The sequence below is a fragment of the Coptis chinensis genome, chromosome 5 (assembly GCF_015680905.1).
Source record: "Coptis chinensis isolate HL-2020 chromosome 5, ASM1568090v1, whole genome shotgun sequence".
Classification (NCBI taxonomy): Eukaryota; Viridiplantae; Streptophyta; class Magnoliopsida; order Ranunculales; family Ranunculaceae; genus Coptis; species Coptis chinensis.
The window spans coordinates 49136485-49150352 of NC_141460.1; the positions used below are offsets into that span (position 1 = coordinate 49136485).

Sequence of the window (13868 nt, forward strand, 5' to 3'; positions counted from 1 at the left end):
CAACATCCCTCCCTATCAAGGCATCGAAAATTTCTAGAGAGTCATGTATGCCGCGAATTACTACAACAGGACTGGTAACCCCTAGCTAACCAGTCGTGATATTGTCTCCCAGTATTTCATAAAGAAAAGTACCAAGGATGTGGGTATAGGGTACCAATCTTTCTGTGTCCATCCCCAAAAGAAAACTTTCTTACTCCGCGTCACCACCTCGGATAAACAGTGGCACCACTACCCGCTGTATGTATTCGGTGACTTCCTGCCCGTGGACCTCCCTGCCGGGGTGACACTTAACCACCTCGTTTTTCAGTCCAGTGGTGAGTTTCGTTACTGCCTTTTCTTCTTTCGGCCTTAGCTTTGCGAATGAATATTCTTTCGTTTGTATTCCCTTGCAGGTTGGCGGCCTGATTCTAAGTCAAGAATATATTCCAGCTACATCTGCCCAATCTTCAATAGACTCCGCGCCCTTGGTATTGCCCAAGCTGACCGTTTGAATGTCCACCCCACCACGGGCACTCCTTTGCTTGAGCGACTTTTTGGGATTTTCGGCCCCCTTCTACCGTCCACCCCCTCCCAAAGAACGCAGACCTCAATCCTCTCCCAAAAACCGTTCCCACTCTCGCTCCCACCGTCGTCAACCTACTTGCGGCTCCCACCCTTCATCCCGTGCTCATCTTGATCCCCTTGGCTCTCGAACCTTTGCCCTCCTATCGGGCCATCTCCACCTGGGAAGATCAATATACCCCTCTACAGTCCCCCTCCGTGAAAATGGATTGCTCACAGATGAAGCTGTTTGATAGTAAAGATGAAGTCACCGAAGTCTCTCCGTCCGCGGTGGCTACTCCTACTGATGGGCCACCGAGCAAACGCCAGAGGACGGTAGCATCCAAAGGCCCAATTCCTGTCACCCAGACAGTAGCGGAAGAAGAGGCTCCCCTTACCACCACCACCCGTAGACCAGGCAAAGAGACTGCTCCCCCCACCGACTCCAGTGACCCTGCTGATTTTGCCCCTGTCTTTAAAGTTCGCCACCGCAAAGTCAATATCGCAGACTCGGCCCTTGAAAATCCTGTCGTTGCCTCCTCCATCTTCTATGGCTCTCATTTGCCGAAGGACCTGGCTTATGCAGAAGCAAGCACCTTTGAACACCACCGCACCTCCTTGTACACCAACTGGGAGAAGGTACTTCCCCTTCACTCTACTCTTGCTCTTTGGTCTTTCCCTTCTGATCTACTTGTCTTGTTTGTATTCAGGTGAGTCTGGACATATCATTTATGATCCGCGGTCTCTTCAGTGCTCGGTCCAAGATAGAGTCTCTGGATAAAGAGGTCGGCGGTCCAGACGGTCTGAGAGCCACTTGTATCCGACTCCAACAAGAGCTCGAAGCTGCTGATCTAGCTAAAACCCGGGCTCAAGATTAACTGAGGATCGCGGAAAACAACCATCAGGATTATATGGATTCCGTCAATGACCGTCTGAGTCAGCAATGCATTTCTCTCATCCAGGAGCACCAACAAGATACCGCGGCACTTACGGCACAACATAAGGCGTATATGGCGACCCTCCAAACCCACTATCGATCCTTGGCAGACAAGAGGGTGGGTAGGAAAATTCAGGAGGAACATGCACGACTTCTCAAGGAGGGCCGCCTCCATCCAGAGGTGCCGCCATCCCCGCCGATGAGGAGATGGGAATCGCGGACCGTCCAAGCCTGAGGGGTCGGCTGACGCTGAGGTGACTGCTGAAGAGACCGCGAATGAAGAGGCTGCTACCCCTTCTACTGAAGATGTCAACCTGGAGGATCCCATCGATATTACATCAGATATACCTTTAGCTTCCCCTTGAATCTGTTTTTACTGGGTTTGTAATTGATTATGTATGTTCTGGCGCCTTAAACGGCGATGCACACTTCCATTTTGGTTTTTCTCCTTTTGTGAGGAGCGTTGTGATGCATTGTGACTTTCTTGTTGTGTTTGCCTCCTTCCGGAGAGGTTCTCTTTCATATATTATGTTTACTTAAGACTTTTGCTATCTCTAATCTCGTACGCTTTTGCTTCCTCTCCCATCCTCAACTTTCTTTTCCGACCGGGGCATTGCCTTGCCCTTGAGGTTTGATTCGGACTCCATGTCCGCGAAGGGTTCTACCCCCACTTTACGGGCTGGTAAGCCTGCTAGGGCATTGTCTTGCCCCTAAGTTTGATTTGGACTCTGTGTCTGCGAAGGGCTCTCCCCCCCCCCCCCCACTCTCTCTCAATGGCTGACACGCCTGCTGGGGCATTGCCTTGCCCCATAAGTTTGATTCGGACTCCGTGTCCGTGAAGGGCTCCTTCCTCCCGCTTCTCTCTGGTCGCGACTTTTCTTTGGGACATTGCCTTGCCCCTAAGTTTGATTCGGACTCCGTGTCCGCGAAGGGCTCTGCCCCCGCTCTCTCGATGGCCGACTTTCTTTGGGGCATTGCCTTGCCCCTAAGTTTGATTCGGACTCCATGTCCGCGAAGGGCTCTTCCCCCCCACTCTCTCATTATGGCTGACACGCATGCTGGGCATTACCGCTACTCCTAAATTTGACCGCTCTTTGTTAACAGCCCTAGTCCCTTGCCCCGGACTGGTGATACATTCAAACATAAATTTTTTTCAACATTCTTACATTCCAAGGTCTTTCTATCAATCTTCCTTCCTCATACCGCAGTCTGTATCTTCTAGCTCCTCCGATCTCCACCACAATGTACGGCCCTTCCCAGTTAGGCCCCAACTTTCCTTCATTCACCTTTTTTGTGCTTGGAGTCACTCTTTCTGAGAACCAGATCCCCCACTGAAACTGACGGGGCTTCAATCGCTTGTCGTATTGTCTTTGCAGGCGCCGGTGATATTCTTCTAGCCTGATGCGCGCGGCATCCCATTTCTCCTCTGCCAAATTCATGTGTCTGGCCAAAAGCCCCAGTTTAGCCCAGCCTCAACCGCATTTGTGCGTGTCGTAGCTGCCACCATCTCCGAAGGGATCACGGCCTCTATACCATATGCCGAGGAGAAAGGCGTCTCTTTCGTAGAGGTCTGTGGTGTAGTACGGTACGCCCACAGCACATGGCTTAGCTCCTCAGCCCATGCTCCCTTCCGGTCCTCCAACTTTCTCTTGAGATTGTTCATGATTGTCTTATAAGAGGATTCGGCCTGTCCATTACCTTCTGGATTGTACGGAGCTGAGAATCCCTGTTTCACATTATAGGCCTGCAAGAACTATCTCACTTTTTACCCCGTGAACTGCGTCCCATTATCTGTGATGATGGAATGCGGCACTCCAAACCTACAAATAATGTTCTCCCATAAAAACTTGATCACCTGCTCCTCCTTGACTTGCTGCAAGGCCACAGCCTCCACCCACTTGGTGAAATAATCCGTGGCGGCTAACATGAACCTTCTCCTCCCCTTCGCCATTGGCAACGGTCCCACGATATCCATGACCCACATGGCAAACAGCCACGAACTGGAATCATTATGCAACGGTTCGGCTGGTGCAAATATTAGCTAAGCAAACCGTTGACACTTGCCACATTTCTTGGCAAATTCCACCGCGTCTCTTTTCATGTGAGGCCAGAAGTAGCTTTGTGTTAACAACCGGTATGCCGTTGTTCTCCCCGCCGAGTGGCTTCCGCAGTCCCCGGCGTGCAATTTTGTCGATACCTCTTGTGCTAGACTCGGCCCTAGGCACCTTAGCAACAGTTCATCAAAATTCTTTCAGTACATTTCTCCTTCTACCAGAGTGTATCTGCGTGCCATTTGTTCTAATCTCCTTCTTTCTTTCTCATCTATCACCTCTCCTCCCATCAGGAAATGTTTGATAGGGCTCATCCATCCCCCTTCCACCTTCACAGCCTGACACACCTCCACCACCTTCTCAATGCTTGATCTGTCCAACTTCTTTATATTTATGGTCCTCTCCTCCGACCCCGGCATTGCGACCGCGATGTATGCAAAGGCGTCCACATGCCGGTTCTCTCCGCAGACCAAATGTACGAATCTGACTTTCTTGAACTTAGCTGCCTTTCGATGCACTATCTCCAAGTATTTCGCCATTCGAGCACATCTAGCAACGAATCCTCCATTCACTTGGCATACCACAAAGTTGGAATCCGAATAAACCATTAATTCCCCCACCCCCAAATCCTCGGCCATTCCCATCCCTGCTATTACGGCCTCATATTCCGACTCATTATTGGTGGCCGCGAATCCGAGCCTCATGGACAACTCAATTCGATCATTGTCAAGTGTGACCAACACTACTCCTATTTTGTTCCTCGCATCTGTCGCAGACCCGACTGCGAACACTCTCCACCCATTCCTTTTATCCCAGGGATCCGACCTATCTGGCTCTCCCTCCTGTTCGGGCTCCATGAGCATCTCTTCCCCCGAAGTGGGGTCCTCTGCTGGGAACTCCGCTACCGCCTGCGCCTTTTCCGCGGTTCTTGCTTGATATTGTATTTCATAAGAGCTTAGCATGACCGCCCATTTGAGCATCCTTCTGGACTTCTCCGCTTTTAGCGCTTGTTTGAGGGGTAAGTTTGTCACCACCACCACTGAATGTGGCTCGAAGTATGGTTTCAACTTTAATGCTGAGAATATCAGTGCCAAGGCATATTTCTCGACCTTGCTGTACCGGGTCTCTGCATCCAATAGTGTTTTGCTCTGGAAATATACCGGCCTTTCAACCTTGTCTACCACCCAAATAAGAACCGAGCTTACCGCATACTCGGACACTCCCAAGTACAAATACAGTTTCTCCCCTAGTTCAGGCCGCGATAACAAAGGCACCCGGCCCAAATACCTCTTTAACTCTTGGAGAGCCTTCTCACATTCCGGTGTCCACACAAAGTCTGGAGTCCTCCTCAATAGTCTATACAACGGCCTACATTTGTCGGACAATTTAGATATGAAACGGTTTAATGCCACGACCCTTCCTGCTAACCTCTGTACTTCTTTAACGTCCTGGGGTGACGGCATCTCCACTAGTGCTCTAATTTGCTCAGGATTGGCTTCTATTCCCCGGTGAGTCACTATGTAACCTAGAAATTTCCCTGTAGTTACTCCGAACGTACATTTCTCGGGATTCAGTTTCAAATTGTGCGCCCGCAATATGCTGAACGTTTCCTTCAACCCTTCCAAATATTCCTCTTCGGACATACTTTTCTCCACCATATCATCGATGTATATCTCAATACCCTTACGTATCTTGCTCGCAAACATCTTCTCCCCCAGTCGCTGGAAGGTGGCCCCAGCATTCCTCAAACCAAATGGCATCCTTATGTAGCAATACGTACCTCCCTCCACTATGAACGATAACCTCTCCTGATCCGGTCCATACATCGTGACCTGGTTATATCCCATGGAGGCATCCATGAAAGAGAAAATCTTGAACCCCGCTGTCCGATCCACTAGCTCATCCACCCGAGGCATTGGATAACTGTCCTTAGGGCACTTCGAGTTGACGTCCGTGAAGTTTACACAATACGCACCTTTCCATTCTTCTTAGGTACCGCAACTATGTTGGACAACCAGTCTGTGAACTCCACTTCTCAAATTATGCCTGCTCCCTTTAACTTTGCAACCTTTTCGCGGATTCCCTCCGCGTACTTGGCCTCACACCGTGCATTCTCTGTCTCACTGGTTTGGCATCTTCCCTCGTGTGTAACTGGTGACATGCGAACTCTAGATCCAACCCCATGATCTCCTCAATCGTCCAAGCAAAGACATATTTATTCTCTGAGAGAAATAGTATTAATTCGTTCTTCCACTTTTCTGGCAAATTAGGTCCCACCGATGTGAACTTCTCCTCCTCCCCCGTTCCCACGTTTACGGTCTCAATCTCGTCTAGCATTTTCGATACAGCCGGCATCTCAGCCTCCTCTTCCGCGGAGGCACACTGTAATTGCTACGCCTGTCTCTTTCTCAGCTTCGAAGCCTCTCCTTCATCTCCTCAGATCAACCTCTTCACCGTTCCCTGATGACTGTTCGTAGCTGTCACCTGATCACCGCGCACTTCATGCATCCCTGTTGGTGTGGGAAATCTGATCACCTGATAATATGTGGATGGAACCGCCTTCATTTCATGGATCCATTGCCTCCCAAGGATGGCATTGTACTGCGAATTTGCGTCTACCACCTTGAACCGAGAAAACACTGTCACTGGCCCTGTGGTCACAGGCAGTAAGAGCTCCCCTAGTGGTTCAGTCATACTCCCATTGAACCCATACAAATTGGTCCGCGAAGGCCTCAACTGTCTCCGGTCTATCTTCATTTCCTCCATCGTCCCCACGAATAACAAGTCCACTGCGCTGTCGCAATCGATCAATACCCTTTTCACCATGTAATTTCCCATAACCACTGTGATCACCAACGCGTTCTCATGTGGGGAGTCAACCGTCTTCAAGTCCGCCTCTATAAACACTATGCTTCCTTTTCCAGTCGCGGGCCATAGGGAAGGCCGCGAATAACCTGTCTCTTCATTAACTTGTTGTATGCTAGTCGTCCTTCGTATCCTATCACCGCTGAATATGACATTTATGGTACCCAGTATTCTCCCTTGGTTCGGCGGCTGCTCCTCTTTCTCTTTCCTAACCCCCTCCCTATCATCCTTTGGACCAACCATTTGAGAGCGTAGCATTCATTCGTCTCATGGTTTTGTACCCGATGATAGGCACAGTATGGCTTACCCGGTATTTCGTCTGGCTTGCTTCGCGGACCCTCATAGCCCGGCAAATCTCTAATCAGCGGCAACAATTCACTCAATGGCCGGTCTACTGGTGTCGGCTCCATTTCTCGATATGGCTTCCGTTCCCTATTTTCCCTTCGAGCTTCAACTCTTCCCCTTTTCGGCCGCAAAGCGTCACCACGACGTCCTCCGCTTCCCCTGTCTGATAACTCGTATCTTCCACAGTCATCGTTTCGATCCAAAGCCAACATGGCCTTCCCCGACCTCCTCGTCTCTTTCTGCAGTGTATCCTCATACCTTATATATTTCTCCACCCTCGGATATAAGTCTTACAGCGTCGGGATCTCATTCTTAGCCACAGATTCGTGTACCCTGGTTCCCGGTCGTAACCCCCTCTCAAAGGCAATCACCGCGGTCCTTTCGTCCAAGTTCTCCACCTTTAGCGTTTCCGCCTTGAATCTGCACAAGAATTCTCTCACTGACTCCGCAGTCCTCTGCCTCACGTTGAATAGGGCCGCTATGTCCACCACTCACCTTTTCTGATGTATGAAGTGGTCCACGAAAGCTTGCTCTAACTCAAGGAAGTTGTTTATACTCTTCGAGGGCAGCCTATAATACCAGTCCGAGGCAGTCCGTCGTACCTGGGTTTCTACCACAACGGCATCTGTTGCCGGAAGTAGTGGATGTGGTCCGCCGGATCTCCTGTCGACCACCGGATCTCCGGTCCCATCATACCTCTCAAATTTAGGCTGGTTGAACCGCTTAGGGACCTCCGCCTTCCAAATTGCATCCGCCAACGGGTACTAGTTAGTGAGCTTCCCACTTTATCAACCCACGGTACTAGTTAGTGAGCTTCCTACTTTATCAACCCACGATGAACTCCTTTCTTGTTCAATATGAGACTATTTCTCTTTTCGGTACACATACTCTAACAGTGTTTGTGATTGGGAGACTTTTGAATATAGTGATAAAGCCAGACGGGACTCCCTCCACCAAGCAGACACTTGTGTAATAGAAGCAGTCAGGAAAATGGGTAAAAATATAGACTTACAGGTAGGTTTGTCCATAATTTGATCTGTTCGACAAAAATCATCAAAGTCCATGCCATTATACTTTAATGGCCCTTATATCTTGTACTGCAGCTAATGAAAAATGATATAGAGATCATTCGAACTGTAAAGGAAAATGAGAATTTGGAGCTTAAGATCAACCGTCTCGCTGCTGATGATTACCATGCTTTTCTGTTGCATTTACTGAAGTCATGCATTCTGGTCTGCTTTGATTTTCCAACTCTCTGCCTTTTATCATTGTCTTACATTTCTCTTTACAGACTTGGTTAATTTTGGTTCCTTTACTATATCCAGGATCAGCTGGAGGAACTTGCGGACATAGATGCTGCTGAGAAATCTGATGCTGTAAAAGAAGCAACTAAAGAAAGACGTCTGTTAGATCAAGTGCAAGAGAAATCGAAGAAAAAAAAGGAAAAAGAAAGACGAATACTGTCAGATCAAGGTTTGAGTTATGCTTCTTTTGGTGTTCCTTCCGTTAAATAGTGCAGTAATACGGAGCTAATATATGTTTGTAATTTCACAGACCTGTGGTGATTATGAACAATTTTGCCTTGACCAGAGAGCTGAATCAGCTGATATATGTTTGTATGTCTCTCTCTTTCTCTTGTCAGACATGAATATCCTAATATTTCAAGCCCTTTCCCTCTTCTTTAACTATGATTGAGTTGTTTGTATCGTGCGGCAGCGTTGTCATTAGCTCAGATGCTGATCTAGATACGGAGAATATAGCTCCTTTATTTGGTGATGACTTGAAACAGAAGGAAGAGGAACCTGGAGACGAAAAGGAAATGCCAGAAGAGACCAGAAAACTTGAGAAGATGATCGAGAACCAAGAGCATTTTGAGAATGTTTCCAAGCAGAATGTCCTTCGACAGCAACATAAGGACGCTACTGAAGCAACTCCAGAGACTGGGGAAGTAGAGTTGCCTCCGCGAAACTAGATCCCTCTGGCAAACCGTGAACTGCATTGGACTTCGTTGAAGTAACGCTAAATTGCAAGGAAACCAGTCTGTGATAATTGTTTCCTTTAATAAGAGTGGGATGAAGCTGGGATCTGCGAAATGATGGTTGTACGGAAGAGCAAACTGGCATTGATAGGAGGATCTTACAGTTTTATTTGGAAATGAAATTGACCAACGGTACCTCCAACTGTATAACTCAGCAAAGAAAAAGTACCTACAAGCCTCCAACTGTATAAAGTTCAATATATCAACTGTAAACAAATCAATATGTTGACCTTGCATGTGCTGTCTTTTGTTGAAAAAAATTCTTACTTTTGAACATTCTCTCTGAGAACTTTGGAATATCGAAAACGCTCGCCTATGGTCAAACTACTCATCTCAAACATCTTTTGCCGCATAGAGATGTTACGTCATTCAAAAGAAAACTAAAGAAGAATGTGATCTATAAGAAGTCCATTGTGCCCTCTTCCAGTAAACGGACTATCCGATTCTGTGAATGATGTTATGAACACGGAGATGTGTCACAGATCACCAATTCACCATTAACATGTTGGAGAACAGACAGAAGAAGGAAATTGTGGAGAGTGAAGGGTGAGATAACAATAAGGAGATAGTTTATAGGGTTTAACCCAATGAGGTTTTTATATAGTAGTCCTGCAAGAGACATATAGCAACCATGCACAACTACATATAGCAACCATGCACAACTACTCTGTAAGGCATTTGGTAGGCCAGTTCGCAATTTCCATGACCAACCTACTCCGAACACAAAGATCTCCTAGTCAGAACTCAAACCTTGTTTCTAGGAGTAATCGGAGTGTTGTACCTTCTAGCAACCCAAGATAGTCATGGGTACACCTAGTAAAACCCCCATGATATCAGTAACAAATAAAAGGTACGAAAACTGTGAATCATCATATTTTAAGAAGATTTCAGATTCAGTTCCTGCAAGCTCGACTTTTGGCAAATGACACGCTCAAAGTATCGAGGGATCAAACAACAAGACCAATCACTTAAATTGGATTCTGGGGACTGGAAAACATATACCATTGCAGGCGGACGTACTTCGCAGTAAGCACTAAGTGTTGGAATCTCTTGCGTATTTCTAAATACTAGTGTGTGTGTGCAAAGTGGAGGAGATGAACAAATGGTGTTCTCGCCACTTTAGTGCATAGTAGATAGTCCCACATTGGTTATCCACCACATCGGGTAGGGTTCGGGCTTGGGCTTGGGCTTACTGTTGTGGGTAGTGGTTTGACCAATAGCCTAAACTTGTTTTGCCTTTTCTTAAGCAAACAAGTTTCGGTGTTCTATTAGGAGTTGGTCTCTCTTTCCTAACCTCTATAAATAGGATTTGTGAGTCCATAGAGAGAATAGACTTGATCGAACTCAACTCGAGAGAAACGTAAAACTAAAAAGTCCTTTTCTTCTTCTCTTCTTGTTCGAGAGAGAGTTATATTGTTGTTCTAGAGGGTAGTCCGTTCTAGTGCAAAGTCAGTCTTTGTTAACCATTGAATCCTGTGAGGAAGACGCCATTGTTGCCTTTCTCGCACCATTGGAAGAAATCTTTCTTAATGACGACCTAATCCGCCTTTGGTTATTGATAGCTATCGCCGTCCTTGTTTCTTTATATAGTTTCGTTTCTCGTTAGTTGCTGTGTTCATACAACTATTCTAACAATCTTAAGGAAAGATTTCTGTAGTAGAACAAAGGAGAGTGCTTTTTAAAACAATCAAAAGATAAGTCTTTTACTTTGAGTTATTGTTTGTGTTATTGGGTTATGACTTTAGAAATTTTCTAATAATTTCGTTTTTGGTAGGGAAACCAATTAAAGATTGAATATTTATTGATCTTTTGTGGTTTATCAAACCCTATATGGTTGTAGACCTTTCTCCTACGTTTGTGGGAGTCAAATATGAGATTTCTATCAAGAAAAACGTCAAAGTTCGTCTTTTTGACATCGTCACTGTTATGAAACTGCTATAACTTTCAGCTCGAGCTCGGTTTTGCAATCCGCTTTTGTGTTGGATAGCTGATTCAAAGAGCTTTCCATAGGTATAAGGCTTGATACCCAATTCTTCATGAGCTGGTTCCGAATTACAGTTCTTTTGAGCTGTTTTTTCTAGAAGGAGGAAAATATGGTAATCCGATTTTTCAATCGGTTAGGTATCGTATTCTTTCACTCTTTGCAATTCTTTTGGTTTGATTATATGGTGATATTCTTGCCTTGAGTTGCATGCTAGTTTTTTCTTAGGGAGGAAATCCCTAAGCTTAAACTTCTTTAATAACCTAGTCAACAAATTTTCCGTGTTTATCACTTAGGAATTAATTGGTTTGACTAGAAGTAGTTTGATATTAATTTTCTTTGTACATATGTAGATGTATGTAGATGGTCTAAGAGAGACCTTAAGATAGTTAATATCAACCACACTCAAATCTTGGATAGTAATTATAATGTATTCAATGCATAATTGCTTACCTTTATTAATTGAGCGTGTTGTTAGGCGATGGTTAAATTATCTTTGTTGTGAAAATACATGTTGATGAAGTAACTTGTAGCTTATATCCAATATAGCATATGTTAAAGTTGTGTAGCATGCTAGTTTTGGATATTAATCATCGATGGATTTGCTTTTAAACTTGATAATAGTTTATTGGTAAAAAAAAAAAATTTCTAGTTGAAGACATTAATGGGTTGAGCCATTAGATGTTGTGGTAGTACTTGAGGTCTTGTTGATAGGGTATCCTATCTTGCTTGAGCTCATGTAAAAAGAGGAGGTGAAGTCCTCAGTTGTTTTTGCATATTATGGCTAGATTTGCTTAAATATCGTATACTTTTGTTGTAGGAGGGGTACAGTTAAAGTTTACTTTTTTCGAACCTATGATATGATATTAACCATGTTTGGCATGAATGCATTATTTAACATAGGCATGAAGTTTAACCATGTCATATATTATTAAGTAATGAGCATCGTTGTCTATGAGAGGAAACAATATGAGAAACAATCAATATCCTCCTAAACCTAATTTAGTAAGGAGATGTAAGGTTATGGATTGTCTTCTTAGATAATATCCTCCAATTGACTATTTTAGACAATGAGATGTAACGCTTGTGGATTGTCTTATTAGGCATTATCCTCCTATGACTATGAATAAATAGGTGATGTTGTGGATTGTCTCTCTATGTAAATTGGAATGTTGAATGATGAAAAGAAGAATGATAATGATATTATCTTGGGTAAAACCTTTTTCATCTAATTCTTCTATTCTTTAAAATTCATTTGAATCAGTTTTCGTGAATTTCCTTTCATATAGATAGCATGAACATAATATGACTATGTTTATATGATCCGAATTATAGACTTGAGTAAAGTATATTCTTGTCATAAAGAGTGCATTTTATTGTTGTTGTTTCTTTTAGTGTTTGTAGCGGTATAATGTGTTTTGCATATAAGTTTGATTAGGTTGAGTAATAGTGGGGGTGGTGACCCATATGCATGACATTGTTTTTACCATAGTTCATCTCACAAGATAATTGGAAACTTTTTGAACTACAAAGTATGGAAAGGTCTTGGGCCTATCCAAAATGTTTCAAAATGGGGGTGTCTTGAAAGGCTATTGTGAATGAATCTAAAAGAAATATTTTTTGAGACCTAGAATTATCTAGTAGATATTCATTGGAGAAACTCATAATAGTGATGTTTGTTTTAGGTTGTCATGAGTGATAACAATTTTGTAGATACCACACTATTATTGAATGTCTTATATGCTAATTTTATTTGAGGTTGTGCTTTTCGAGAAATTGGCATAGAGTGGTTGAATGTTCATAATGAACTACATAAGATAATCCCATTATTTAAGGACGCTACAAGAAATTTGGAAGACTATCAATGAGTATTTCCACCATTCCACGGTGATGATGTTTATATGTTTCTTGAGGAAGATTCATTAACCTATAAGGAACTGCATCATGAGAAGTGTCCTTTTTGAAGGATACAACTCCTCTAAACCGGACTCTTGATTTATTGGGGGATCTATAGGTTGAATTGGATCTTCAAAAAGAAAACTGTGATAGTTGTATTGCAAAATACAATGCTAATAATAATAGCCAAGGGGTTTCAATCGAGGAGACAAGATTTATACTATTTTGAAACCTTGCTCATATAACTAGAATTTCTTCTACGAATTCTAAAGACTCTAGTTCGGAACTACAATACCAAGTAGTCTGGGGTGTGATGAAATGAAGGTATACAATTTAGTTAAATCTTTGTATGAGTTGATTCAAGCCTATAAATGGCATGAGCAATTCAACAACATATTAGTGTCATATGGATGTCAAAGCACCGTTGTTGATAAAAAATGTGTACTTTCTTTAGAGCAAAGCAAGACATATGTGTTAATCTCTCTTTGTTTAGATGATTTAATATCATGAAATTGAGAATGTGTATGAGACAGAGAAATTCTATTTGAAACACATCATAAACCGTCATTGAAAATGATAGTTTATTATGTTGTTAAACTCATTTTGAATCGCTATATTGGTTGTCAAGATGTTGGCGTTTGAATATGGTTGAAACTGTACCTTAAACCAAACCGGCCGGATGGTATGAATTTGCACTCTGAGAATTGCACCGGTGAATATAGGAATTAAAACTCATGTTGGTCTCATTATATTGTTATAGCACTTAGTAGAAATATTTTTCATTGAAAAGTATGGATATTATGATAGTAAGCATGTGTTAACACCTTTTGTGGCAAATATCCATCTTATGAAAAATAATCTCTTTGTGTTTTCTCATACTAAATAAGTCAATATCATTGGTAGCCAATTGTACTTGATGGATAATGTATGTGAGACATGACATTGCCTACATTAATGGCATACTGAGCTGATAACCCATTGTGTCCTTATAAGGAACTTTGATGTATATTGTCGATTATCCAAGTACTATCGAGCCATTGATTATGGCTGATATTTAGTAGATTTCCATCATTGTTAGAAGGGTAATATGTTATAAATTGGAAAAGAATGTTTAACCTTTGGTGGAAATTGAGTGTCTTGGATATCATGCTAATCGCCTTAGAAAAGGCATGTGATGATAAGTGGGTTAGCAACCTCCAAATCTTCCCATTGCTC

The 13868-nt window shown here is 43.6% G+C and overlaps 3 protein-coding genes across 4 annotated transcripts; 1 reads left to right on the top strand and 2 right to left on the bottom strand.

The window, feature by feature from the left end:
* Positions 1–2912: 2912 nt before the first annotated feature.
* LOC147497759 (uncharacterized) lies at positions 2913–3428 on the bottom strand. The gene is made up of 2 exons (XM_086563003.1): positions 3333–3428; positions 2913–3203 (listed from the first exon to the last, which is right to left on the bottom strand). The coding sequence occupies exons 1-2, from the start codon at positions 3426–3428 to the stop codon at positions 2913–2915; spliced, it is 387 nt and encodes a 128-aa protein (XP_086419129.1).
* Positions 3429–5964: 2536 nt separating this feature from the next.
* Positions 5965–6636, bottom strand: LOC147497760 (uncharacterized). The gene has a single exon (XM_086563004.1). It carries the CDS (start codon positions 6634–6636, stop codon positions 5965–5967), a length of 672 nt encoding a protein of 223 aa, XP_086419130.1.
* Positions 6637–7628: 992 nt separating this feature from the next.
* Positions 7629–9017, top strand: LOC147497761 (uncharacterized). Of its 2 annotated transcripts, XR_015197195.1 has the most exons (5): positions 7631–7752; positions 7842–7970; positions 8064–8211; positions 8293–8354; positions 8455–9017. XR_015197195.1 is itself a non-coding variant. In XM_086563728.1 (4 exons), the coding sequence occupies exons 1-4, from the start codon at positions 7729–7731 to the stop codon at positions 8301–8303; spliced, it is 312 nt and encodes a 103-aa protein (XP_086419854.1). In that variant the 5' UTR covers positions 7629–7728; the 3' UTR covers positions 8304–9017. The 2 variants fall into 2 exon arrangements, 1 of the variants encoding a protein (XP_086419854.1); XM_086563728.1 differs by having other exon boundaries at positions 7629–7752; positions 8293–9017.
* The last annotated feature ends 4851 nt before the right edge of the window (positions 9018–13868 follow it).